The sequence below is a fragment of the Pongo abelii genome, chromosome 22, assembly GCF_028885655.2.
Source record: "Pongo abelii isolate AG06213 chromosome 22, NHGRI_mPonAbe1-v2.0_pri, whole genome shotgun sequence".
NCBI classification, from domain to species: Eukaryota; Metazoa; Chordata; class Mammalia; order Primates; family Hominidae; genus Pongo; species Pongo abelii.
Window position 1 is genome coordinate 57076628 of NC_072007.2, and position 27291 is coordinate 57103918.

At 45.7% G+C, this 27291-nt stretch overlaps 1 protein-coding gene across 6 annotated transcripts in view; it reads left to right on the plus strand.

The window, feature by feature from the left end:
- The window catches only part of PRMT2 (protein arginine methyltransferase 2), a 31693-nt gene extending 23532 nt beyond the window's left edge, over positions 1-8161 (plus strand). For 3 of the 6 annotated variants that reach the window (XM_054542404.2, XM_054542406.2, XM_054542405.2), the window contains 6 exons: positions 1133-1308; positions 4015-4144; positions 4987-5123; positions 6606-6777; positions 6918-7007; positions 7121-7326. In XM_054542404.2, coding sequence (XP_054398379.2) covers positions 1133-1308; positions 4015-4144; positions 4987-5123; positions 6606-6777; positions 6918-7007; positions 7121-7207 — 792 coding nt within the window. In that variant the 3' untranslated portion in view covers positions 7208-7326. 6 annotated transcript variants of the gene reach the window in all.
- The last annotated feature ends 19130 nt before the right edge of the window (positions 8162-27291 follow it).

Here is a 27291-nt window from a genome sequence, read left to right on the forward strand (position 1 = left end):
TGGGGATGGAGACCAGATCGGTGGCTTGAGAGGCTGGGGCCGGGGAGGGCATGACCACCAGAGAACAGGGTAAAGAGTGTTTTGGGTGGCAGATCTGTGTGTATGCTGGCTGTGGTTGTGAGGACAAAATCCACACAAGCGCTAAAGTTCATAGGCTGTACACCAAAAAAGCTGTTTCACTATATAACTGAAAAAATAAGATTGAAAAATAAGATGTATATATTTTTTGTGTGCGTGTGTAGAAAAATACTTGACGGTAAACTGCAGAGTGATAACAGTGGTTCCTTCTGGGTATTGGGTTAATATGTGATTTTTATTTTTGTTTAAGCTTTTCTAAGTTTTCTACATTTTCCATACAAAACATGTATTCTATAATAAAAGCAGCTTGAGATTATTTAAGGAAGCAAAACACTTCTGTTGTTTCTCATCAACTACAGGATGAAGCGCAGGCTCCCCAGGTGGCTTGCAAGGGCCACAGGCCTTGGCCCCACCTCGCTGGTGCTCCCTCTACTCCTTTCTGTGTTTGAAGCAAGTTCTGGTTCAGACAGAAAGCCTGGCCTTTGAGGGCATTGGGTCCCCACTTCCTCAGTCATAGATGTGATGTGCTTCCCTTGACTTGGGACCTTCTGAGGGATGCAAGGTGGACCAAAGGACCACGTGAATGGCCAGGGCATGCCTGCGTGGCTTTTGGTTTCTTAAGCAGTGATTTCAGTCCACTTAAAGGGTTGTGAAAATTCTGAGAATGCTACAGACCAAATATATTTTATGTAACAGTTGGGACCCTGCAACACTTCAGGGTTCTTTCAAAATCTGGTAGCTATGAGCTCTTCTGTGACTGAGATGGGCCAAAAGTGAAGATTTGTCCTTGCTTTTAGCTCTGCTCCAGTTCATAGTTCTAATGGGAAATTATGTGACTTAAACCCAGGCTGTGAGATGCATCAGTGACCATTACGTGTGGACATAAAATAAACCCTCGAGATGTTCTCTTGCATGGTACACTGGCCTAGGCAGGAATATTCTTGAGGCTAAAACTGTAGAACTCTCAGACTAGTGTTACGAATGTGGTGGTGAGAGGCCTGTGTAGCCACAGGGCCTGTGATGTGTCTCCTGTGTGTCTTTCATTCCTATGCAGTTTGAGTTCATGATCGAGTCCATCCTGTATGCCCGGGATGCCTGGCTGAAGGAGGATGGGGTCATTTGGCCCACCATGGCTGCGTTGCACCTTGTGCCCTGCAGTGCTGATAAGGATTATCGTAGCAAGGTGCTCTTCTGGGACAACGCGTACGAGTTCAACCTCAGCGCTCTGAAGTAAGTGTCCACAGCTGGGACTGGCACCGTCTTGTGGGGCCTCCTGGTCCACAGTCTGCAGGTGGGCCAAGGCCCTGGGAGATCCCATACGACGGTTGGATGAATGAGGGTACCTGTGCACCCAGATAGGACAATCTGTTGTAGCACTGGAGTAATTAGAGCAGTATGGTGCTATAACAAGAACTGTGCACCCAGATAGGACAATCTTGTAGCGTTGGAGTAATTAAAGCAGTAGGTGCTGTAACAAGAACTGTGCACCCAGATAGGACAATCTTGTAGCATTGGAGTAATTAAAGCAGTAGCTGCTGTAACAACTGTGCACCCAGATAGGACAATCTTGTAGCGTTGGAGTAATTAAAGCAGTAGGTGCTGTAACAACTGTGCACCCAGATAGGACAATCTTGTAGCGTTGGAGTAATTAAAGCAGTAGGTGCTATAACAAGAACTGTGCACCCAGATAGGACAATCTTGTAGCGTTGGAGTAATTAAAGCAGTAGGTGCTGTAACAAGTGTGCACCCAGATAGGACAATCTTGTAGCGTTGGAGTAATTAAAGCAGTAGGTGCTGTAACAAGAACTGTGCACCCAGATAGGACAATCTTGTAGCGTTGGAGTAATTAAAGCAGTAGGTGCTATAATAAGAACTGTGCACCCAGATAGGACAATCTTGTAGCGTTGGAGTAATTAAAGCAGTAGGTGCTGTAACAAGTGTGCACCCAGATAGGACAATCTTGTAGCGTTGGAGTAATTAAAGCAGTAGGTGCTGTAACAAGAACTGTGCACCCAGATAGGACGATCTTGTAGCGTTGGAGTAATTAAAGCAGTAGGTGCTGTAACAAGAACTGTGCACCCAGATAGGACAATCTTGTAGCGTTGGAGTAATTAAAGCAGTAGCTGCTGTAACAACTGTGCACCCAGATAGGACAATCTTGTAGCGTTGGAGTAATTAAAGCAGTAGCTGCTGTAACAAGAAAAGACAGATGGGCAGAGCAGGGTAGAATGCAAGGAACAAAAATTCTCATATGTGAAAAAGGTGGCATTACGATCAGGAGGGAGTGAGGGCCAAGTCAGCAAATTATTCTGGAGCAGTTGATTAGCCCTTGTTCTCTCACACCATACGTGAAAACTTAATTCTGCATGGAATCACCGTCAACGACAGACATCCATGGGGGCCTGTGTGCACCATCTTAGGTGGAGAAATGAGCAGCAACAATGGATGGAATGGACCCTGGGCTAGATAGAATCTGGCAGTCTATGTGGCAGAAATCAGCAAAAACACGATTGTAAAAGCAAACAAGTAATTAGAGAAATCACATGCTGACAGGTCTTGGAATCAATTAGAAAGAGATGACTAGCGAGATGGAATTGCAGCCCAATCATGTGAACAGGCAAACCGCAAAAAATAAATAAAATTACCAATAAATATATGAAAAATTATAATGTTGTTAGTAGTTAAAATGCAAATTAAAATACATGCTGTTTTCCCTATCAGACAAGCAAAGAGTAAATTAAAATAGTAGCCCGGGCTTGCCTGGCAGTGGCACGGAGGTGTGGCTGCCGGGGCCTTGGAGGTTGGCATCAGGCCGCCCACCCCAGTCACTGCCAGAGCCTCCCACCTGAGTGTTCCTCCCGGCACTGGAAGCCAATGGCCGTCCAGAGGAACGTGATTGAATTGCTGTATATCCATCTGGTGGAGCACTGCTGTGCATCTGTTAAAAAAGAAACCATAGGTTTTTAGGGATATGTAATGATATTTAGAAAGGGTTTAAGAAACAGTAAAGCTTGGCAGAATAAACTGTGTATACAGAATGGATGTTTGCTTGCATAAATAAATTTATAAATATGTCTGTGGGATAAAAATAAGCATATCACAATGCTAAGACAGGCATATGGGGAATTTAAGCTTTTCTTTATACTTGTCCATAGTTTCCAATTTTTAAATTCGTAATTTTTTTATCAGAAATATAAATATGTAAATATAGTGGAATATTTATTAAAACATTCACTTTTATTTGCTGTTTCAGAAGTTACTGCTTTGCTTATTTTTGAAAACATTTCTGTGGTAAATAATAGGTGACTTACAAGCCTAGTACAACCAGTGATGGGGGTTGGCAAACGGTGACATGCAGGGGTCATGCGGCATCTAGTGTCTGTTTCTGTGTTGAATTTGTGTAGCAACAGAGCAAGTATGTCTCCTGAAACTCAGACTCACTCAGGCCACCTCAGCCCTTCTAGTTCCTTTCGTTTATTATAGAGTAATCTACAGCAGGAATACCGCGTTCATTTACTGTTAATAGAAAATCCAAAAAGATACTTTGAAATCAAATACATTCTAAAACTAGGCAAGACACGCTGCAACTCCCCTTGTCCTCTGGGTTATGAGGGGTGAGCATTGGTTTCCGTGTGCTCAGATCCCATGAATGAGACCTCACAGGGAAGCGCCCAGTGACTGGCAGGCTCCTTAATGCCTCCAGGTCTGGCTCAGGAAGTTTCTGGATGCCTGGGTAGAGTCTGGGTCCTCTCAGAGCGGGAGGCACCCAGGGCCTCTGGAGGCCTGAGGGCTGCTCTGGGGTTCCACGGCCCCAGATAGTGGCTTAGCATCCTGGTGACACAGAAGGGAAAGCACTCATTGCGGTCCCACGCGTGTGTTTTGAAGCCTAAGATGTTTGCAATGACTCTCAACAGTCGCTTTGACCTTTTCCCCTAGATCTTTAGCAATTAAGGAGTTTTTTTCAAAGCCCAAGTATAACCACATTTTGAAACCAGAAGACTGTCTCTCTGAACCGTGCACTATATTGCAGTTGGACATGAGAACCGTGCAAATTTCTGATCTAGAGGTGAGAAAAAGATGAGTTGCTCCTTATATTCGATAATCAGTGACCACGAAACACTCAGACCAGAGCCTGGCTTATCATAAACCTTCAGTGAGTGCTGGGGGTGTGAGTGAATAACTAATTATTTTATTATACAAATAAGTGAATTTATAAAACGTTTGCTACTGATTTTTTCCGGTCTTTTTTTTTTACGTTCTATTTTGATTCTTTCATATTGTGCATCATTTTCTTTATAAATGTCTCCAGCGTCTTCATTTTAGATTTATGTTTAATATTCTCAGCATCTTCAAAATCAAATAAATTATATTCCGTTTCATTATGGTATTTGCATTACAGTTTTTTTCAGGTGTTTTTAGCCGCTCTTCATGACAGGATTGTTAGAATTCCCTCCGTGAATCCCTGTCTGTGGCCGCGCGGTGGCGCTCGTGGGCTCTGGGCGGTTTCCCGGCGCCCCCGCCCTGCCTGGCACCCCAGTTGGCGCCGCGTCCGGAGATGGGCGGGCGTGGTGGCGCGGGCGTGCTTTGGTTTTTAGTTCGTTCTGCTGTGGAAAGGCCCAGCCTGGAGCTCTCCAACTCCCTAACTTGAAGAGCTGAGCGCCGAAAAGATGCCGCAGGAATCTGGGGCGGAAAATTGGGCGCAAGAAGCTCAGATGCTTGAAACGTTTCTGACTGAAGCCTCTGAACTCACGATGCGGGTTTTGGGGGTGGTTTCCCCAGGGTGGGGGGCTGTTCTTTGGTTCCTGACGCATTCAGCGTCTGCGCGGGGCGCGCGGAGCGGGCCGCCCCAACCCGGGCCCTGCGGTGCCACGCGGTGCCCACGCGTGCCTTGTCATCTGCTTGACCCAGACCCTGAGGGGCGAGCTGCGCTTCGACATCAGAAAGGCGGGGACCCTGCACGGCTTCACGGCCTGGTTTAGCGTCCACTTCCAGAGCCTGCAGGAGGGGCAGCCGCCGCAGGTGCTCAGCACCGGGCCCTTCCACCCGTGAGTGTGCGGGGCGCGGGCACGGGGGTGCGGGGTGGGGGGCGTGGAGGATGGGGCGGGGCGCGGAGATGCGGGGCAGGGGAGTAGGCGGGGTGCGGGGATGGGGCGCGCAGGAGGGGGTGGGACGCGGCGTGGCGGTCGTGGGGGAGGTGGGGCACGTGGGGGTGCGGGCGGTGGGGTGGGGGCGGCGCGCATGCGGGCACAGGGGTGGTGTAGACACCGCAGCCTGTGTGCTCCCTTCCGGATCTCGCCACCACTCTGGGCCCAGCCTGAGGCTTCCCCCGCACAACAGCCCCAACGGAAGGAGCTCCCTGTCTTCCACCCCTCGAGGAACACCCACAGCTCTTCATGGTCTGACCCAAAGCGCCTCCACAGGACGTCGGGGTTCACCTGACGCTTTTGGAGGCCCTCGTTTTTTGGGACACATTTCCCCGCCAGCACCCTGGGCATGTGTGGCGGTGGAGCTGCCTTTGGGGCCCTGCAGGCCTTCCCTTTGGGTGGGGTTGACTACCCCGCTCTGGCACCTGCCCCACTGACTCCCCAGCGTGGTGGCCCCGCGAGGGAACCCCGGCTCCAGGGAGGTCGCAGAGGTGCGGGGTTGATGGCCTGGCCTGGCATGTGGTCCCCATCACATGAGTCCTGTGGTGCCCCCTCCAGTGCTGTCACCGGGTGGAGGTGGGCAGCTTGGAGGCCGGTTATACCCATCCCCGAGTCTGGGGGCGTGGAGGGGGCAGTGACCTGGGGCACAGGCTGGGGTGAGGGGTGTGACCAGAGTCAGGGAAAAACTGGAGACGTGAGGAGACCCCCACTTCACTGCTGGCCCCACCGTGGACAGTGGGAGTTTGAGGGAAGACAGAGCCTGAAGAACTTAGAGACGTTTCCAACGCAACCCAGTGCAGAATCCTAGTGTTGTACTATTTCCCCCCAAATGTGACAGTTGTCCTCACCTTGTAACCTTCACAGAAGCGACTCCTTAGACCTGATTCTGTCTGTGTACACCACAGTTTAACAGCAGGAGCTAGATCACCAGCCTCTGCAGCTTAGGCAAGGGTGCAGGAAGGGGGTGCACAGCCGTCCTCCTGGCGGGCCGGGGAGTCGACATCACACGAGACCTTTAGTGCAGCTGTGTGTCCCCTGAGCTCCCGCATCCTTTGGGCCACCCAGGGTGAGCCGTCCACACCTCCTGGAATCTGGTCTCAGGAGCAGCCTTGTGTTTGGCATTGGCAGGATCTGTCTCACCAGCGTAACTTCGATCCCAGTGTATCCCATAGAGTCCCTTTAGATCACAGGGCTGGGGGTGTATATGTTCCCTGAGTTAGCCTGAAAAGCCAAGCTTTGTGTCCCCAGGCCCTCAGGGTGGACTGCCGGCTGTGTGGGTGCTGTTGGGGGCGAGAGCCAGTGCAAGCCTGAGTCAGCGCCCCGAGGGCCATGTGGAGACTGCCCTAGCTCAGCCTCCAGGTCACATGCACCCCTGTCTTGCAGCACCACACACTGGAAGCAGACGCTGTTTATGATGGACGACCCAGTCCCTGTCCATACGGGAGACGTGGTCACAGGTTCAGTTGTGTTGCAGAGAAACCCAGTGTGGAGAAGGCACATGTCTGTGGCTCTGAGCTGGGCTGTCACTTCCAGACAAGACCCCACATCTCAAAAAGTAAGATACGTAGTTGTAAGATTCTGTCCTGTGGGTGCCGGTCCTCAGGGAGACAGGCCTGGGTGGTGGTAGTGATGGCAGATGCTGGCCCACACTGGGGTCCACGCCTTTTGTGCAGGAGTGATTTAATCCTCACACAGAAAGCACCTGTTGTTATTGGCTTCATTTCCCGTCTGACAGCACAGGAAGTGGAGGGCTCTGGAAGGGAAGTCATTTCCTCAGGTGACACGGTAAGTGAGGGAGAGCAGAGACCCACATCAGCCTGAGGCCCCTCGTGCCATGTCCAGAGGGGCCCCCAGATGGACAGAAGCCTGAGCTGTGCCTTGGGGCTCCCTTTACACAGGCCTCCGTGGCTTCCCAGGCAGCAGTTAGTCTAGGTGTGTCATCCGTGATGCGTGTTCTGACTGGCAGCGTTTGGATCCGTGTGTGAATTCATGTGTAGCTCGCCTAGCTCACTCGGGCTTCCTGTCTCAGAGGCTGCTGAAAATGGAATGTTCTTCTTTGGACTCAGGATTAATGTGGCAAAGAAAATAAAAATAAATGGTTTTCTTTCATTTTTTGTATTTGTTTTGTGCTTTGCTTTGTGGTAAGTTTTTGTTAAAAGTTTGTCATTTAAAAAAAATTCTGCACCTGAATACTGTTCTCTTGTCCAATATTAAACCATTAGGAAATGTAGTAGGTTAATCAAATGATTTATCATCTGATTGACCTGTTGTCATTTATCTTCTTCAGGTTGGAGAAAAAGTCTTCCCCATCTGGAGATGACAGTTGATGCTTTATTTGGAAAGCAGTGTGCATATCTTGAGGGGTGATGAACACAAGCAAACCAAGTTGCACCTGGCTTCTGCACACTCCTGCGAAAGTCGGTGAACATTCACTCCACACTGACCCCTCCCTAGCCTGGCAGGTGATGTCAGGGTCCTTCACAGACAAACACGCTTGGGCTCGGCAGGAGCTGCTGTGGCCACCCCCGCTGCCCGGTGTCTGCCCTCTAGAAGTAGGCTGTGTTTCCAGGTGTTCACCCGTGGTGCCCACAGTGCCGACCCGTGGCTAGGTCGGAGCTCCATGTTCCTAAGCTAGGTCTAGGTCTACACTCCTAGGACGCACGCATATCAGCCCGTGTACCCTGTGACAGTGACTGTCCCCGCCTCCTGTGTTAGTGGTGCCCTTACTGCTGTCGCTCATCCACTCGTGTGGGACGTAGGATTGCACAGGGCTGTGCCAGTGGCGTGTAGGGAACACTGCCCTGGCTCAGTGTGCGAGCTAAGGTGGCGATGTACGCGATGGGACTCTGCATGGGATAGTACAGTTGTGTAGACGTCTTCCAAATAAATTATGTGTTGCTGCATCGCATATGCTCAATAAATATTTTTAAATGAGTGAATGTCGTTGTGTATCCTGTTTTATGCATATATGTTATTTTTTGTAATTACAGGATCATACTATATGCATTGCTTTGTAAGTTTTTCTCAATGTTGTGAAAAAACTTCCACATCAGTAGATACATGTCCGTAATTTTTTTTTGTATTGTTTTGATTTTTATTAAATTTTATTGAAATATAGGCTGGGTGCAGTGGCTTACCTCTGTAATCCCAACACTTTGAGAGGCTGAGGTGGGATGATTCCTTGAGCTCAGGAGTTCAAGACCACCCTGGGCAACATAGCGAGATACTATCTACCAAAAAAATACAAAAATTAGCTGGACATGGTGGCGTGTGCCTGTAGTCCCAGCTACTCGGGAGGCTGAGGCGGGAGGATCACTTGAGCCCAGGAGGTTGAGGCTGCAGTGATCTAGGATTGCACTGCTGCACTCCAGCCTGGGTGACAGAGCAAGACCCTGTTTTAAAAAAAACCCCAAAAAACAAAACTGAAATATTAAATATATACTGAAAACAGCGCTACTCATGGGTACATAGATGATGGCATTTTATAAAGTGGATGCACATGTAACCAGCATCCAGGCCAGGACACACTACAGATTCCCCGATTCCCCTTCCACTGAGTGCCCACCCTCTTGAGGGTGGTGTCCTGACTTGTAACTGTCGATTACTCTTGCCTGAATGGAGTTGTACACCTGTTCTTTTGTGTCTGCCTTTAATTAGACATTGTTTGTGAGACTCATCTATGAATTTTAGACAGTGTAGTTGTGGTTGACTTTTTCATTGTGGCATAGTATTCAACTGCATGAATAGACCACAGTTTATGAATCTTGTTTCACATGGTGTCCTTTTGGGTTGTTGCCATGGTTTAGCTATGATGATTACTGAGACTGTGGACATTTCTGTGTACGTGTTTTGGTGCATGTATGTACACATTTCTGTTGGGTGTACACTGTATACCAGGTTTTCAAGTCAAGGAATCTAATATCCCTGCCTGCTGTGCATGAGAGTTGGCATCCTCGTCAACACCCAGTATTGTGTTTTGCATTTTGCCTGCTCTGGTGGGCGTGTGGATTTGGTATACATTTCATTGATGACTAATCCAGTTTTGTAGATTTGCCACTCATTTGGATATCCTGTTTTTGAGGTGCTTGTTTAAGTCTTTGGCCCATTTTACTATCATGGTTTTTTTTTTCTTTCCTAGTTCTAATTGAGATTCCAAGTGTTCCTGATATAATCTGGCTGAGTCCTGTAACACATATATTTTTGTGAATATGTTTTCCCTTTCTGTGGCTTTTTTTTTTTTTTTTTTTTTTTTTGAGTATCGAGCTGTGAAGAAGCTGTGTCAGGATTTTCTTTTTTTTTTTTTTCTTCCAGACAGCGTCTTACTCTGTTGCTCAGGCTGGACTGCAGTGGCGTGATCTCAGCTCATTGCAACCTCTGCCTCCAGGGTTTAAGCGATTCTCCTACCTCAGCCTTCCAAGTAGCTGGGATTACAGGCATGCACCACCACACCTGGCTAATTTTTGTATTTTTGTAGAGACAGGGTTTCACCATGTTGGCCAGGCTGGTCTCGAACTCCTGACCTCAGGTGATCTGCCCACCTTGGCCTCCCAAAGTACTGGGATTACAGGCGTGAGCCACAGTGCCCAGCCTGTGTCAGGATTTTCTGTCATAGACATGGAGGCTGGTGGTCTGGGTGCAATTTCATATATGGTCATTAGAAAAGGCATCTCATCCAAATGCGGTGGCTCGTGCTTGTAATCCCAGTGCTTCAGGAGGCCAAGGCAGGAGGATTACTTGAGCCTAAGAGTTTGAGACCAGCCTGGGCAACATAACAAGACCTTGCCTCTACAAAAAACTTAAAAACTAGCTGGGTATGATGGTGCACACCTGTAGTCCCAGCTACTTGGGAGGCGGAGGAGGGCAGATCGCCTGAGGTCAGGAGTTCGAGACCAGCCTGGCCAACATGAGGAAACCCTGTCTCTACTAAAAATACAGAAATTAGCCAAGTGTGGTGGCGCACACCTGTAATCCCAGCTACTCAGGAGGCTGAGGCAGGAGAATCACTTGAACCCGGGAGGCAGAGGTTGCCATGAACCGAGATCATGTCACTAAACTCCAGCCTGGGTGACAGAGCACAAAAGACAGGCATGACTGTACTTATTGCTCAGCTTTGTAACCACTGGGGGCCCAGATGCTCACTTGGATTCTAACTTTGTTGGCATCTGGGCCTAAAAGCCCTGATGCAGGTGAGCAATGATGCAGAGGGCTCTGTGTGCCTAGTGGGCTCTATGCCTGCTGGGCTCTGTGCGTCTGGTGGGGTCTGTGCGCCTGGTGGGCTCTGTGTGCCTGCTGGGCTCTGTGCGTCTGGTGGGCTCTGTGCGTCTGGTGGGCTCTGTGCGTCTGGTGGGCTCTGTGCGCCTGCTGGGGTCAGTGCGCCTGGTGGGGTCTGTGCGCCTGGTGGGCTCTGTGCGTCTGGTGGGCTCTGTGCGTCTGGTGGGGTCTGTGCGCCTGGTGGGCTCTGTGCGCCTGCTGGGGTCTGTGCGCCTGGTGGGCTCTGTGCGCCTGGTGGGCTCTGTGCGTCTGGTGGGCTCTGTGCCTGGTGGGCTCTGTGCGCCTGGTGGGCTCTGTGCGCCTGGTGGGGTCTGTGCGCCTGGTGGGCTCTGTGCGTCTGGTGGGCTCTGTGTGCCTGGTGGGCTCTGTGTGCCTGCTGGGCTCTGTGCGCCCAGGAAGGTGCGGCCACCCTCACGCGGAAGGCGGCCAGCGGATCCTGGTGCGCGCAGCTCCCAGCGCTGGGGTCCCAGCGCCCCGCCTCTTCCTGGAGCAACCAGCGGGACCTGCCGTCCCCCGGGACACCCCGAGGGGTCTGCGCCCGCTTATTTCCGAAACCGGAAGGCGCTGGGGGCTCGGCAGCCAGAGGGACGGATTCAGGGAGCGTCCGGTGAGCCTAAGACGCGCCTTTGCCGGGGTTGCTGGGTGTCTGCCTCTCACTTAGGTATTAGGAACCGTGGCACAAATCTAGGTTTTCCTCGGGGGGTGGGCGGAGGCTCAAAACTGGACGGTTTTCTCCTGGAGGACTCTGTTCAGACAAATACTGGTTTCCTTATCTGCACGTGTGCGCGGCGCTAGCAAGTGGCCAGCAGGGATAACACGGGGCGAATTCGGAAAGCCCGTGCGTCCGTGGACGAGCCACTTGGAAGGAGTTGGGAGAAGTCCTTGTTCCCACGTGCGGACGCTTCCCTCCGTGTGTCCTTCGAGCCACAAAAAGCCCAGACCTTAACCCGCTCCTTTCTCCCGCCGTGTCCGTGCAGAACTCCGCCGTTCCTGGGAGGGGAAGTCCGCAAGGCGTCGGAAGAGACACGTCCTCTGGGAGCAAAGAGCCCCTCTGAGCGAGCGGCGGGGACGCTGGGCAGACAGGGGACCGCTGGGGCAGGGCGGAGAGGACCCGCCCTCGAGTCGGCCCAGCCCTAACGCTCAGGACCGCCTCCAGCCGGAGGTCTGCGCCCTTCTGAGGACCCTTCTTGGGGGAGCTTATTGCGGTTCTTTTGCAAATACCCGCTGCGCTTGGACGGAGGAAGCGCCCACGCGTCGACCCCTGGAAACGAAGGCCTCCCTGATGGGAACGTATGCGTCCAGGAGCCTTTATTTACTCTTAATTTTGCCCTATGCGTGTACGTGTGTGAAATGCTTCAGATGCTTTTGGGAGCGAGGTGTTACATAAATCATGGAAATGCCTCCTGGTCTCACCACACCCGGGGTGACAGCTGAGATGCGGCTTCTCCAGGGTGGAGCCTCCTCGTTTTCCAGAGCTGCTTGTTGAAGTCTTCCCAGGGCCCCTGACTTGCACGGGAAACTGCTCACCTTGGCATCGGAATGTGGAACAAGAAATGCTTTTGTTTTCATTCGTCCTAGTGTTCATAAAATGGAAAACAAGGACACACAAAAACATTAATAAAATAAATTAATGGAACTAGGTTTTTCAGAAAGCACAACAAACACAAAATCCAAGTATTGCCATGTCAGCAACACATTCCTACTTTAAGTTTTATGCAGTTAATTGGAGTAGTGGAGAACAAAAGTGGATGTCGGGCAGATCTGCGTCCTGCATGCGTCTTGCAGCCAGACTGTTCCAGCTGTTCCAGACCTCAAAATAGAGAGGACCCAGGTTTTCTAAGACCATGTCGCTACACTCTTAACTGCAGTGGGTGGAGTTTGGGGATGGACTTCTCCTCAGCTCCCTGCTGCCGCTCTCCAGCGTCTCCGGGTGCAGCCCCTCTGCCGCCACAGCTGGAGACTCCCAAAGGAGGCAAGCAAGCCTCAGCGATCCCAGGAGGCCCCATCGGCCCTTCCCAGGCTTTCCTCTCTTTAAGCTCCTCCTCCTTCTTCCTTCTCTTCAGAATGGAATCTAGGCAAGGATTTCACAGTCTGAGTTTTGACCAAGGACAGTAACTGGGTCCAGGGATGGAAAACTTTGCTTCTAGGTCCTGTTTTGCTACAGCCTTGCAAGAAGACTGTGATCAGGCCTCAGTTTCCGTCTCTCTAAACTGAGGAGTGCTCTGCTGGGATCTCTGCCTCCTTTACAATATTTCCTCCAGTGATGTCTTCATTATTAGAGCCGCTGACTTCAAATGACATTTCATAATGTTGTCCCTCTCTGTTGTGTCATCCAGAGTCGTTTTTCTTCTTATATCTTGAAAATAGATAACTAAGATAATATGAATATCAAACTGAGCCCCTTTCTTTGGATTTTGTAAGAAGGAAAATTCCTAGTAATGATCAAGTAACTAAATGAATCTGGATGTGAGCTTAAATGAATCTGGATGTGATCTTTATTTTATGATTGGATTAGGGTATATCCATGAGCCTTGGACTTATCTAAAACTGTAATTTATCTAAAATTATGCAGTGTTCATTATTTAGCAAAGGTATCATGGCTTGCTGTCTAGCATTCTTGGTAGAAAGCCATCGCTGTGTTAGGGAGTGTTGGCTGTTTATTGAGGCCATCGGTGAGGCAATGCAAGACAGACAAATGTGGCTTCAGTACTTCTAATATGACAGCAGACAGCCACCAGCTGGAAAGGTGTATTGAGATTGTAAAGATGCGCTCCTTCCCGAGGCCAGGGACCAGGGCCACTTACAGTCCCACAGTCATCTTTTTGAACTGTAAATCTGAATTCCTTTCCCCATGACAAAGTTGGGCAGGGAACCATCAAACTGGGATTCTGGAAATCAGGATTGGGGAGCAGAGAATCCTGCACCCTCACAAACCCCTTTTGCTGTGTTTGCTCCTGGTGCAAGTTCTCACTTCTTCATGGCTTGGGGACTGAGCAGAGTTCCTGGGGGTGTTGGTGCTACCTCAGCTCTCTGTTCCCACTGCTTGGAGCCAGAGAGGAGGCAGGGATAGAAGTCATGGATTAAAGGTCTGGAGACAGGGCAGGAAGAACGGCAAGATTCAGAGGAAAATGTTTGTTTACAGCCAGAATCAATTGATAGGCATCAACACGGCGTTGGAGAGAATGATGCAGCACAATGCCCTGGCCTGGCACGCAGGAGCCTGTGACTGTTCCGTCCCCTGAGCCACCTCAGGCTCCTCACTCCCACCCTCAGAATGTGGACTTTCATGGTTGCTTTATCCTGGGCCACAGCCCTTCACGAGGCTCCTCTCTGGCAGGGCCACAGAGAATAAAAGGGAGCAGAAACTACATCCTCCACACAGATAGAACCTGCATCAGCCAAATTTTCCATCTGACCAAGGGTCTCCCTTCCGCACTGCACAGGGGGCTACAACGTGTTGTTTGGACCACGGTTACTGTACCTGACTGTCTTTAATTTTTTGGCTCAAATTGTTTTCTCTCCTTGATTAGATTAGGTACCTTGGTAATAGTTAAATTTGTCTGGAGCCTAGAGGTTGCAAGATCATGAAACTGCAGTTATACCTTCCCAGAGGGGTGGATGGCATCCTCAGATCCTCGACTTGTGGAATGACCTGTGTGGATCTGACTCTAGGCCATCTCCCATTGGAAGAGGAGGAGGGCTTTTATGGTTGAAAGAAGGACCATTGCATTATAATAGGTGCAGTCATTTTGGAATTCTCGGTATGGGGAGAGGCATGTGCTTGTGTATGTGCACACATGCATACTTGCTCAGGAACCAAGGGGGTGGCCTGCAGTGACATATGTCATGATTTTTGTTTATTCTGCTGCTGTATTCATTGTCAATTACTGTTGTAACAAATTACTACAAACTTTGTGTCTTAAAGGAACACAAATTTATATTTTTACAGTTCTGCAGATCAGAAGTCCAGTAGGGTCTAAAATCAAGGTGCCAGCAGTGCTGTGTTTGTTCCTGGAGGTTCTAGGGGAGAATCACTTCCTGCGCATTTGGGCTGTGGGCAGAATTCAATTCCTTGTGGTTGTAGGACCGAGGTTCCCATTTTCCTGCTGGATGAGGGTCATTCCCAGCTTCTAGAAGCCATCTGCATGCCTTGGCTTGAGGACCCTTCGACTATCTTCAAAACCAGCTAGGGTAGGTGAAACCCCTCTCACAGGCTCTTCTTCCTTCCTTTTTATGGACTCATCTCATTAGGTTTGCAGCCACTTGAATAATCTCAGATCATTTCTCTATTTTGAGGTCAGCTGATCAGGTAAACTGATCAGGTCAACTGAATTCTACCTATAACCTTAATTCTTTTTTGCCATGTACGGTAATGTATGCATAGATTCTGGAGACTAGTATGTAGACATGCTAATTACATTGTAGCTAGATATTTATGTCGGCGGGGGGGCATTATTCTGTACCTAGAAGAGAGGGGATTTGTGGGGCTGTAGGGTGTGCATATGTTCAGTGTTAACTGATTCTGCTAAGTGGTTTTCCAAAGAGGAATGCTCACTAAACACTATTCTCTTTCATTGGTCTGTTTATTTATTCTCATGTCCATATCATACTGTTTGAATTACTGTCTTGATATCTAGTATTCTAAATATTCTTACTTCGTTATTCTGTGAAATTGTATTTGCTATTTTAGCCTTTTGCATTTCCATATAAATTTTAGAATCAACTGGCTAATTTCCATAAAAATACCTGCTGGGATGTTGAATGGGATTGCTTAGATTCTATAGATTATGTGGAGGAATAATTTATATTTTACAATATAAAGATTTTCAGCCCATGAACATCGAATATCTCTTTATTTATTTGGAGATACTCTTCTTTAATTTATGTCAATGTTTTATAGTTTTCTTGCACACATTTCACTAGTTCCTAAGTGTTTGATATTTTTAATACAATTGTAAATGATGTCATTTAAAAATTAATTTTCAGGCAAGGTACAGTGGCTCACTCCTGTAATCCCAGCACTATGGGATGTTGAGGCAGGAGGATCACTGGAGGCCATGAGTTCAAGACCAGCCTGGGCAACATAGGGAGGCCCCATCTCAAAAAAAAAAAAATTTAGCCAAGCGTGGCAGTACCTGACTGTAATCCTAATTACTGGGGAGGCTGAGGTGGGAGGAGGCTGTGGTGGGAGGAGGCTGAGGTGGAAGGAGGCTGCGGTGGGAGGAGGCTGAGGTGGGAGGAGGCTGAGATGGGAGGAAGCTGAGGTGGGAGGAGGCTGAGGTGGGAGGAGGCTGCGGTGGGAGGAGGCTGAAGTGGGAGGAGGCTGCGGTGGGAGGAAGCTGTGGTGGGAGGAGGCTGAGGTGGGAGGAGGCTGAGATGGGAGTAGGCTGAGATGGGAGGAGGCTGAGGGGAGGAGGCTGAGGTGGGAGGAGGCTGAGATGGGAGGAGGCTGAGGTGGGAGGAGGCTGAGGTGGGAGGAGGCTGAGATGGGAGGAGGCTGAGGTGGGAGGAGGCTGCAGTGAGAGGACTCTGCTTGAACCCAAGAGTTCAAGGCTGCGGTGAGTTTGTGCCACCGTACTCCAGCCTGGGTGACAGAGTAAGAGCCTGTCTCAAAAAATAATTTTCTAATTGTTGCTATTGTTTCAAAATACATTTGATTCGTGTATACGATCTTGTATCTAATTACTTTGCTTGTTGATTATAAATTTCTTTGGATTTTTCATGTACACAGCCTATCTATCCAAAGGAACCGAAATCAAAATATAAAAGATATACCTAAACTTGGAATGTTTATTGCAGCACTATTCACAATAGCAAATACATAGAATCAACCCATTTTCATCAACAAATGAATGAATAAAGAAAATGTCATATATATACACAATGGAATTCTATTCAGTCATAAAAAGAAAGAAAACATGTCATTTGTGGCAACATGGATGGAAATGGAGAGAATTATCTTAAGTGAAATAATCCAAACACAAATAAATATTGCATGTTCTCACTTGTATGTGGGAACTAGAATATTTGATCACATGGAGGTCAAGAGGGGAAAAATAAATAACAGATTGGGAAGGGTGAGTGTGGGAGAAAAGAGAGGAAGAGGAGGACTGGGTTAAAGGGTACAAACATATGGTAAGACAGAAGGAATTAATTCCATATTTGATAGTGGAGTAGGGGGACTGTACTTAACAAAAATCGATTTTACTTGGGTGACAGCTGTCCTCAATACCTTGACTTGACCGCTATGTGTTATATACATGTACCAAAATTTATTATGTACCCCATAAGTTTACAGAAATAAAAAACAGCAAAAAATTGTATAAATAATGTTCGGTTATCTATTTTTATTTAATTTAGAAGCAATCATCTAGGTAAAAGACCAGTAGGAACAACCCTAATATAGCTAGTTATAGCAAACCTACTATGATACAGAAACCTGGCTAAGTTTCAGTCAGGCAAAATCTGACTTCATCCTACCAATGACCCTATAAGGTCGGCATTATTATTATCCCTATATTTTAAATATGTAAAAGTAGTAGTAGCCTGACCAATGTAATGCCCAATGGCAGAATTGGGACTTAGGCCTAATGTACCTGACTCAAGAAGTAGCAATTTAATCTGTATCTCCACGTCTGTATATGGACCAAGGAGAAGTAAATTTTGTGTTTGTGAGTACCTTTAATTCTTTCTGTCCATCCGAAATATTCTAACCCCCAACCCCATGCCATGAGTGGTTTTTTAGGGAAAGAATTAAGACCATGTTGTAAAATCCTGTAAGTTGCAGTTTGCAGAATTAGTATTGGACCAGCAATGTCCTCCCGCTCAAGTGGCATAACGGTAGAAAACACTGTTACTAGTTAGAAATAGAATCTTAGGGGAGAAACCAATAGTCTAAACTACAGAACCCAGATTAAAATAGAAAAATTCTGTACTCTTCCTTAAAATAATTTGACTAAATTTTTAAAAAATTATTTCTGCAAATAAACAGTATTTTAAAGTGGTATATTTAAACAAATAAATATCTAGCTACAACGTAATTCTTTTTTATCTAATCTTGAACTAGTGGTTCTGGCTCCGTCTTACCTTGTCATAATCTTTGTAACTCATCTTGAATGCTTTTTTGGAGTTGCACCTGTTCCTTGGTTTATATATGCTCCAGGGATTTCTTGTCAGCTGGCCATAAGACTTGATTTGGCAATTTGTCATTCCATTTACTGGACTCATTTAGCTGTGTAAAATGGACACTTATGGATACTTTAGTTTCAGGAATCCTTCTTATAACAGTGTGCTTTCACAATCTCCTTTCTATGCCATGCAGAAATAATCCTCCATAAGCCAAGCACAAAAGAAAAATCAGGTTGGTGGAGAACAAGTAAAGAAAAGGAGGAGAAGGTAAGTGAGAGGGAGGAGGAGGAAAGGGAGGGCCTGAGAAAAGCAAAGGTGAGAAAAGTCTCTGCTGCCGTAGAGCCTGGAGCAGCACGACCGGCTTGGCCTTCTCCATCCCCAGCCAGCAGTGCAGAGGACACCGCAGGGATGCCTCAAGTGTCTGCACCCCTGGGCCTGCCAGGGCCTCCACCTGCTGGGCTGCCCTCCCTGTGCACAAGGTGTGAGGAGATTCTTGGAGAGAGTTCCCCTGGGTTGCAGAGTCCTAATGGAATCTCAGAGGAAAATTGCATGGCCCCCAATATCCTAGGTGTAGCGTTCATTTCAGTTTTTCCATTAGAAATGTCTCCCTGAAGGCTCATATCTGTGCCTTGAGAAAAGAGAAGGCCATCGGTCACAATAACCCTCCATTCTGACCAGGATGGAGTTGGGGTTGCTATTGCTCAAAAGTTTCCAGAACCTTCTGCTCCCACTCAGAATAAACCCAGAACCCTTGCCTGACCCAGAAGCCCCTTGGGGATCTGCTTTACAGCCCACCTCACCGATGGCTCTTCTCCCACCCAGGCCCTTGCTAATGGTCCTCTCAGTGCACTGCCATCTACTCTTCAGACCTGCCCATACCTCCTGCCTCAGAGCCTCCAACCTTCTGTTCCTTCTGCCAGAAATCACTACACACAGCTTTGTCTTGTCTCTTTTTTTTTTTTTTTTTTTTTTTTGAGATAGAGTCTTGCTCTGTCACCCAGGCTGCCAGGCTGTAGTGCAGTGGTGTGATCTCAGCTCACTGCAGCCTCCACCACCTGGGTTCAAGTGATCCTCCTGCCTCAGTCTCCTGAGTAGCTGGGACTACAGGCACCCACCACCATGCCCGGCTAGTTTTTTTTTTTTTTAAGTAGAGACAGAGTGTCACTATATTGGCCAGGCTGGTCTCGAACTCTTGATCTCAAGTGATCTGCCCGCTTCAGCCTTGTCTCTTTCTGCAGGTCTCTGTTCAAATGGAGTCTCATCTCAGTGGCCTTTTCTAACTACTCTACAGCAGCTTAGGCCATCATTATCTGTCCCTTACTCTACTTGATCCCTGCCCATTCTACTCTACGCTGTCAGTGTTGTATGTCTATTTTCTTTCTTCCCTCCATGGAAGTGAGCCTCGTGCTTGTAAGGCCTTTATCTTGATTTGCTTGGCGTGGTGTCCCTGTGCCTGTAGCAGTTCGTAATACAGAAAGGAAGCACATCAAGCGTTTCATGAATAACTATAGAGATTACTGGACTAACATGTGTGTTTGCTTTTTTGTTTGTGTTTTTCACTCAGAATGATTCCTTCCTGGGGGCTTCTGAGTCTCCTCCCTACCCCATTGTCTAGCCCTTTAAATACATTTGACAATAAAGTTCTATCTGTTCACCAGACATATTTGGACATGTCTGAATCCCAGCAAGAGAAGTAGTTTGTTTTTACTCCTGAAGGCTTCCAGCTGTGTGCAAGCAGACTTCCAAAGATGCCACATCATCCCCTTAGCAGATGTGTTCTGATATTTCTAAATCTACCTAATTGTAAGCTGAAAATTCTCAATTGTGTTAAAAATTCTAAAATTTGTAACTATTTTTATTTCCAATGTAGTTAACATTTCACTCTACTTTTAAGCAGTATTCTTTTGCACTAGATTTCTAATTGAAAGTTGTTAAGAATTAGTTGACATCCCAAACTTTTATTTGTATTTTTTTGGTTTTTTGTTTTTTTACCAAAATTTTGATTTGTAAAAAATGATCTGTTCTGCTTCTGTTTTTTTTTTTTTTCTTTTTTTTTCTAAGTCATACTTTAAGTTCTGGGATACATGTGCAGAATGTGCAGGTTTGTTACATAGGTATACACGTGCCATCGTGGTTTGCTGCACCCATCAACCCATCATCTACATTAGGTATTTCTCCTAATGCTATCCCTCCCCTAGCCCCCAATCCCCCAACAGGCCCTGGTGTGTGATGTTCCCTTCCCTGTGTCCATGTGTTCTCACTGTTCAACTCCCACTTATGAGAGAGAACATGCAGTGTTTGGTTTTCTGTTCTTGTGTTAGGTTGCTGAGAATATGGTTTCCAGCTTCACCTATGTCCCTGCAAAGGACATGAACTCATCCATTTTTATGGCTGCATAGTATTCCATGGTGTATATACGCCACATTTTCTTTATCCAGTCTATCACTGATGGGCATTTGGGTTGGTTCCAAGTCTTTGCTGTTGTGAACAGTACTGCAATAAACATACGTGTGCATGTGTCTTTGTAGTAGAATGATTTATAATCCTTTGGGTATATACCCAGTAATGGGTTTGCTGCGTGAAATGGTATTTCTGGTTCTAGATCCTAGAGGAATCGCCACACTGTCATCCACAATGGTTGAACTAATTTACACTCCCACCAACAGTGTAAAAGTGTTCTTGCTTCTCCACATCTTCTCCATCATCTGTTTTTTCCTGACATTTTAATGATCACCATTCTAACTGGCGTGAGGTGGTATGTCATTGTGGTTTTGATTTGCATTTCTCTAATGACCAGTGATGATGAGAGCTTTTTTTCATATGTTCGTTGGCTGCATAAATGTCTTCTTTTGAGAAGTGTCTGTTCATATCCTTCACCCACTTTTTGATGAGGTTGTTTGGTTTTTCCTTCTAAATTTGTTTAAGTTCCTTGTAGATTCTGGATATTAGCCCTTTGTCAGATGGATAGATTGCAAAAATTTTCTCCCTTTCTGTAGGTTGCCTGTTCATTCTGATGAGAGTTTCTTTTGCTATGCGGAAGCTCTTTAATTAGATTCCATTTGTCAATTCTGGCTTTTGTTGCCATTGTTTTTGGTGTTTTAGTCATGAAGTCTTTGCACATGCCTATGTCCTGAATGGTATTGCCTAGGTTTTCTTCTAGGGTTTTTATGGTTTTAGGTGTTACGTTTAAGTCTTTAATCCATCTTGAGTTAATTTTTGTATAAGGTGTAAGGAAGGGGTCCAGTTTCAATTTTCTGCGTATGGCTAGGCAGTTTTCCCAACACCATTTATTAAATAGGGAATCCTTTCCCCATTGCTTGTTTTCGTCAGGGTTGTCAGACATCCTCAACTTTTAAATTTAAGAATTTACATTTTTTAAAGAAACTGATAGTCATTTAAAAATCCATAACTAAAAAAATAATAATTCCTCCTATGTTTTCAACCAAGAGAAGTGAAAATCTGTTTACAGAAAGGCCTGAATATAAGTATTAATAACAACTTTCTTAATAGCCAAATATTTTTAAAATAGTTTATCACTGAAGAATAGATAAACAAGCTGTAATACATTCCCACAATGGTTACTACCCAACATAAGAAGAATGACATATATACTGGAAACAACATGGACATATCTCAAAGGCATTAGAATATATGAAAGAAACCAGGTATAAGATAATTTACTATATGATTCCATGTATATCAAAAAATTTTTTTTGAGACAGCATCTCACTCTATCACCAAGGCTGGAGAGTGCAGTGATGTGATCACAGATCACTGCAGCCTTGACCTCCCAGGCTCAGGTGGTTCTTCATCCTGAGTAGCTGGGACCACAGGTGTGTGCCATCACACGTGGCTAATTTTTTTTGTGTGTGTATGTTTTTTGAGATGGGGTTTTGCCATATGCATGTTGCCCAGGCTGGTCTCAAACTCCTGGGCTTAAGTGATCCTCCCTTCTCAGTCTAATGCTAGGATTTACAGACATGAGTCACTGCTTGTGGCCTGTAACAAATTCTAAGAAAGACAAAACTAGAGTGAAAGAAAGCAACTGCCAGGAGCTGTGGTGTGGGGAGGGCACAGAATACAGCAGCATACGAGGGAATTTTGGGGGTAATGAAATGTATTTTAATGGTAGTGTTGTGTATATGACTATATATATTTGTCCAAATGCATTCATTTTACACTTAATATTGGTAAATTTATTATATGTAAATTAAACTCAATCAGATGATAAAAATAAACTTTTGATCCTGAAAAAATACCTACATACATACAAACTACCTCTGAAACAAACGACTTTTTCAGAATTTCTAATTTAAATATTCAGAAATATGAATGATGATGATGAATTTTAACAAGGCTTGCATAATTCAATTCTTTTTTGGATCATGCCTGAGAGGCATATTAGCTGCTGGACTTATGTAGACTTCCTTACCTCCTTTGCATATGAAAAAACAGGAGGTTGAGACAGAAACAAGATATGTAATTAATATACAATGAAACTTTCTACTGCCCAGTAAATAAAGCTTTCTATTGCCCAATGAATTGTGCCTGGCAGCACAATTGATCATTCTTTTTACCCTCAAAGCATCCTTGAAATGATTGACTCATCCGTGAGAGAAACACTCTAAATATTCTCAGATACAAACGAATAGGATCAGCTTCACAGAACACCTGCAGATGCAAGTAACTAAAAATCCAGCTCAATTTGACTTTAATAAGAAGGCGCTTTATTGACTCAGGTGGGTAGTTCAGAAGGAGGCCAGGCTTCAGGGTGAATTTGAGCAAAAGGAAGCTCATGGATGCTACCCAGGACTCAGTGTCTTCCCAATTTTCTGCTCTGCCTTCAGTGAAGTCAGAATCATTCTGAGTGTGGCAAAATCTCTAGGAATAATTTATGAGGCTGCATTCTTCATCAAAGAGGGAACATGAACAAGCACATTCTTGTTCCTAACAACCTAGCACAACTTGTATTTGACTCTAATTGGAACAACTCAGGCCCTTGCCCATCCCCAAGTCCATTAGGGGGACCAAGGGAGTGCTGTGTGGCACCTGGCATGAGCCTTAGTTATGCACCCACCTTGGAACCAGTAACTGTGACATAGGGTGAGACAGTGGTGGTTAGGTTAAGTCAACCAGCACCCACCCCATGTTTCAAACCATGTGACTAAATAATTCAGGGCTCTGTTAGGAAGAAGAAAGGTGGATCCTTCTTGAATAGCACCCAACACTCAACTACAATTTGATTTGACAGGAACCCGGAGGCCTTCTCCGTAGAAATCTCTCACAGTTGCTTGGAAAGAGAGCACTCAGTACAAAAATCCTATGAGAGCAACCCTGTGGCCTCAAGGGTGCTACGGACTTGGTGTGGAGGGTGGGGAAGGACTCAGTCTCTTCTGAAGATGAAGCAGAAGAATAGATGGCACTGCTTTAGCAGAGTGGAAAACGTTTAACCCCAAGAGATGCCTACAGAGGCAGCTGAGCCATACCACAGACTCCTAGAAGGGCTTGGGTTAGGGCTTCCACGTGTCTAGGTAAGCAGAGGAGATGGTGAGGCAGACACGGAGGGTTGGTTCAAAGCACATCGGGAAGAGAGATGCCTACAGAGGCAGCTGAGCCACACCACAGACTCCTAGAAGGGCTTGGGTTAGGGTTTCCACGTGTCTAGGTAAGCAGAGAAGATGGTGAGGCAGGCACAGAGGGTTGGTTCAAAGCCCACTGGGAAGAGAGATGCCTACAGAGGCAGCTGAGCCATACCACAGACTCCTAGAAGGGCTTGTATTAGGGTTTCCACGTGTCTAGGTAAGCAGAGGAGATGGTGAGGCAGGCACAGAGGGTTGGTTCAAAGCACATTGGGAAGAGAGATGCCTACAGAGGCAGCTGAGCCATACCACAGACTCCTAGAAGGGCTTGTATTAGGGTTTCCACGTGTCTAGGTAAGCAGAGGAGATGGTGAGGCAGGCACAGAGGGTTGGTTCAAAGCACATTGGGAAGAGAGATGCCTACAGAGGCAGCTGAGCCACACCACAGACTCCTAGAAGGGCTTGGGTTAGGGTTTCCACGTGTCTAGGTAAGCAGAGGAGATGGTGAGGCAGGCACAGAGGGTTAGTTCAAAGCTGATTGGGAAGAGTGTGATCCCAAGACCCCTCAGTCCACACTGGCAGTCAAATACTCCTCCCTGACATCGGAAAAAGAAACAATTTATTTTCTTCAGACTTTGAAACAGGACTTTTCTAAGCTCCAGGACACTGAGTAATGCTGCTTATGCAAAGAGAGTATTTAGTGAAAGCCAATTTACTGAGCAGGGAGATCCTTAGACTCTTTCTCCCTCTTGGCTCCCAGAATGCTAGGGTCAGGCTTGCAGTCTTAGGAGATTGGCAACCTCTTTTTGGAGAGGATCTGCAGATACCAACATTTTCAGGGTTTCCTCAGGTCCAGCAGATACCAACATTTTCAGGGTTTCCTCAGGTCCAGGAGTGCCAGGCTTCTGTGGACTCTTCCTCTGTGGAAGCAAAGGAAGACTCCATCTGTGCATACGGAATGTATTAATTATATTTTCTTATTTTCTGTTTTCTTGATCTTCTAGCATCTGGGGTTTACTGGGAAAAGATTGCCTTTCCCAGGGCCAGCCAATTAAACTACCAGTCCAGAACCAATACTCCTAACCACCTACTTTATCTGGCTCTGATACTGTAGGAGACAATACCGCTCTTCCATCATCACCCCAGGGCCAGATACTAGGCAACTAGAGATGACCCCTATGCCCCAGAGCCTGCTGAAGCTATTCATGCTGGACAGCCTAAGCCTGCCTGCCCTGCCTGGCCTTGCTGTCCCACAGAGACCACAACAGAAGCTCCTGCCCATGCCTTTCCCTCTCTCCTTCTGCCTCTGCCTAGGGCTTCCCTGTGCCTCCTATTTCTAGGGATCTGTGAGTATGAACATATTTCCATGGGACAGTCACTTCCATGTCTGCAGGTTTTAACATCCCTGATTAAAACAAAATCTGAGTACATTTTAAAACATAAGCCTTCCAATGGAATTTTTAAAACCCTTATACGGAGAATTTTAAACATATATGTAAACAGACAATGAATATAACAAACCCCTATATTTCTATGGCCTTTCAGAACAACCAGAAACAAGGACAATTCTATTCCATCTGTGTTCCCAAATAAAGTTCATGCATTGTGATTAGCCGATGTGTTTTTAAGTCATTATAATTTATACATTTCCATTATATCTCCTATGTATCATTTTCTTGTAATTTCTTTGTTGAAGAAGCTGCGCTGATTTTCCTGATTCATCTTTGGAGTTTAAAATAGAATTTCACAAAAAGAAAAAAATAAAAGCAGACAGAAGGAATAAAAATGTCAGAAAAGAAATCAGTGGGATTTAAATGGTACAGTTGCTTTGGAAAACAGTCTGGTAGTTCCTCAAAAAGTAAGACATAGAATTACTCTTTGACCCATCAATTCTACTCAGTTCTTCATACTAAAGAGAATTCCCTTCATTCTGAAAAGAATTAAAAGCATATGTCCACACAAAAACTTGTACACATATGTTCATAGCAGCATTATCCATAATAGCCAAAAAGTAGAATCAACCCAGACGTCCACCAACTGATGAGCGGATAAATAATATGAAGTGTCTCCACACAATGGAATATTATTCAGCCTCAAAAAGGAATGATTGCCAGAGGTTGGAAGAGGCAAAAATGGGAAATACAGTGTTTCTTTCTGGGGTGATGCAAATGTTTTAGAGTTAAATAGTGGTGAAGTCTGTGCTACTTCCAGAAAGTGCTAAATTGAACACTTTAAATGAGTAAATTATAGTATGTGAATTATATCTCAACTTAAAAATCAAGAACATTTTCCAGAAATAAAGTTTAGGAATTTCTAGATTTAAAAGATCTATTGAGTTCCCCTCAAAATGAATTTCAAAGTTCTTCTACACTAAAGCACATTATTGTGAAATTTGATAACATCAGAGATAAAGATCTGAAAAGCTTTCAGAGAAGTGAAAGAGAAAGATCACCTGCAAAGAATCAAGAACAAAAACGGCACTGAAGTTTTTCACTGAAATTCTAGATATAATAAGAAAACGAATTCCAACACTATGTTGAATAGGAATGGTGAGAGAGGGCATCCCTGTCTTGTGCCAGTTTTCAAAGGGAATGCTTCCAGTTTTTGCCCATTCAGTATGATATTGGCTGTGGGTTTGTCATAGATAGCTCTTATTATTTTGAGATACGTCCCATCAATACCTAATTTATTAAGAGTTTTTAGCATGAAGCGTTGTTGAATTTTGTCAAAGGCCTTTTCTGCATCTATTGAGATAATCATGTGGTTTTTGTCTTTGGTTCTGTTTATATGCTAGATTACATTTATTGATTTGCATATATTGAACCAGCCTTGCATCCCAGGGATGAAGCCCACTTGATCATGGTGGACAAGTTTTTGATGTGCTGCTGGATTCGGTTTGCCAGTATTTTATTGAGGATTTTTGCATCAATGTTCATCAAGGATATTGGTCTAAAATTCTCTTTTTTGGTTGTGTCCTGCCCGGCTTTGGTATCAGGATGATGCTGGCCTCATAAAATGAGTTAGGGAGGATTCCCTCTTTTTCTATTGATTGGAATAGTTTCAGAAGGAATGCTACCAGTTCCTCCTTGTACCTCTGGTAGAATTCGGCTGTGATTCCATCTGTTCCTGGACTCTTTTTGGTTGGTAAGCTATTGATTATTGCCACAATTTCAGATCCTGTTATTGGTCTATTCAGAGATTCAACTTCTTCCTGGTTTAGTCTTGGGAGAGTGTATGTGTCAAGGAATTTATCCATTTCTTCTAGATTTTCTAGTTTATTTGCATAGAGGTGTTTGTAGTATTCTCTGATGTTAGTTTGTATTTCTGTGGGATCAGTGGTGATATCCCCTTCATCATTTTTTATTGCATCTATTTGATTCTTCTCTCTTTTTTTCTTTATTAGTCTTGCTAGCAGTCTGTCAATTTTGTTGATCCTCTCAAAAAACCAGCTCCTGGATTCATTAATTTTTTGAAGGGGTTTTTTTTTTTTTGTCTCTATTTCCTTCAGTTCTGCTCTGATTTTAGTTATTTCTTGCCTTCTGCTAGCTTTTGAATGTGTTTGCTCTTGCTTTTCTAGTTCTTTTAATTGTGATGTTAGGGTGTCAATTTTGTATCTTTCCTGCTTTCTCTTGTGGGCATTTAGTGCTATAAATTTCCCTCTACACACTGCTTTGAATGTGTCCCAGAGATTCTGGTACATTGTGTCTTTGTTCTCATTGGTTTCAAAGAACATCTTTATTTCTGCCTTCATTTCGTTATGTACCCAGTAGGCATTCAGGAGCAGGTTTTTCAGTTTCCATGTAGTTGAGCGGTTTTGAGTGAGAGCTTTAGTTCCAACTATGTGGTCAATTTTGGAATAGGTGTGGTGTGGTGATAAAAAAAATGTATATTCTGTTGATTTGGGGTGGAGAGTTCCGTAGATGTCTATTAGGTCCACTTGGTGCAGAGCTGAGTTCAATTCCTGGGTATGCTTTTTAACTTTCTGTCTCGTTGATCTGTCTAATGTTGACAGTGGGGTGTTAAAGTCTCCCATTATTATTGTGTGGGAGTCTAAGTCTCTTTGTAGGTCACTCAGGACTTGCTTTATGAAT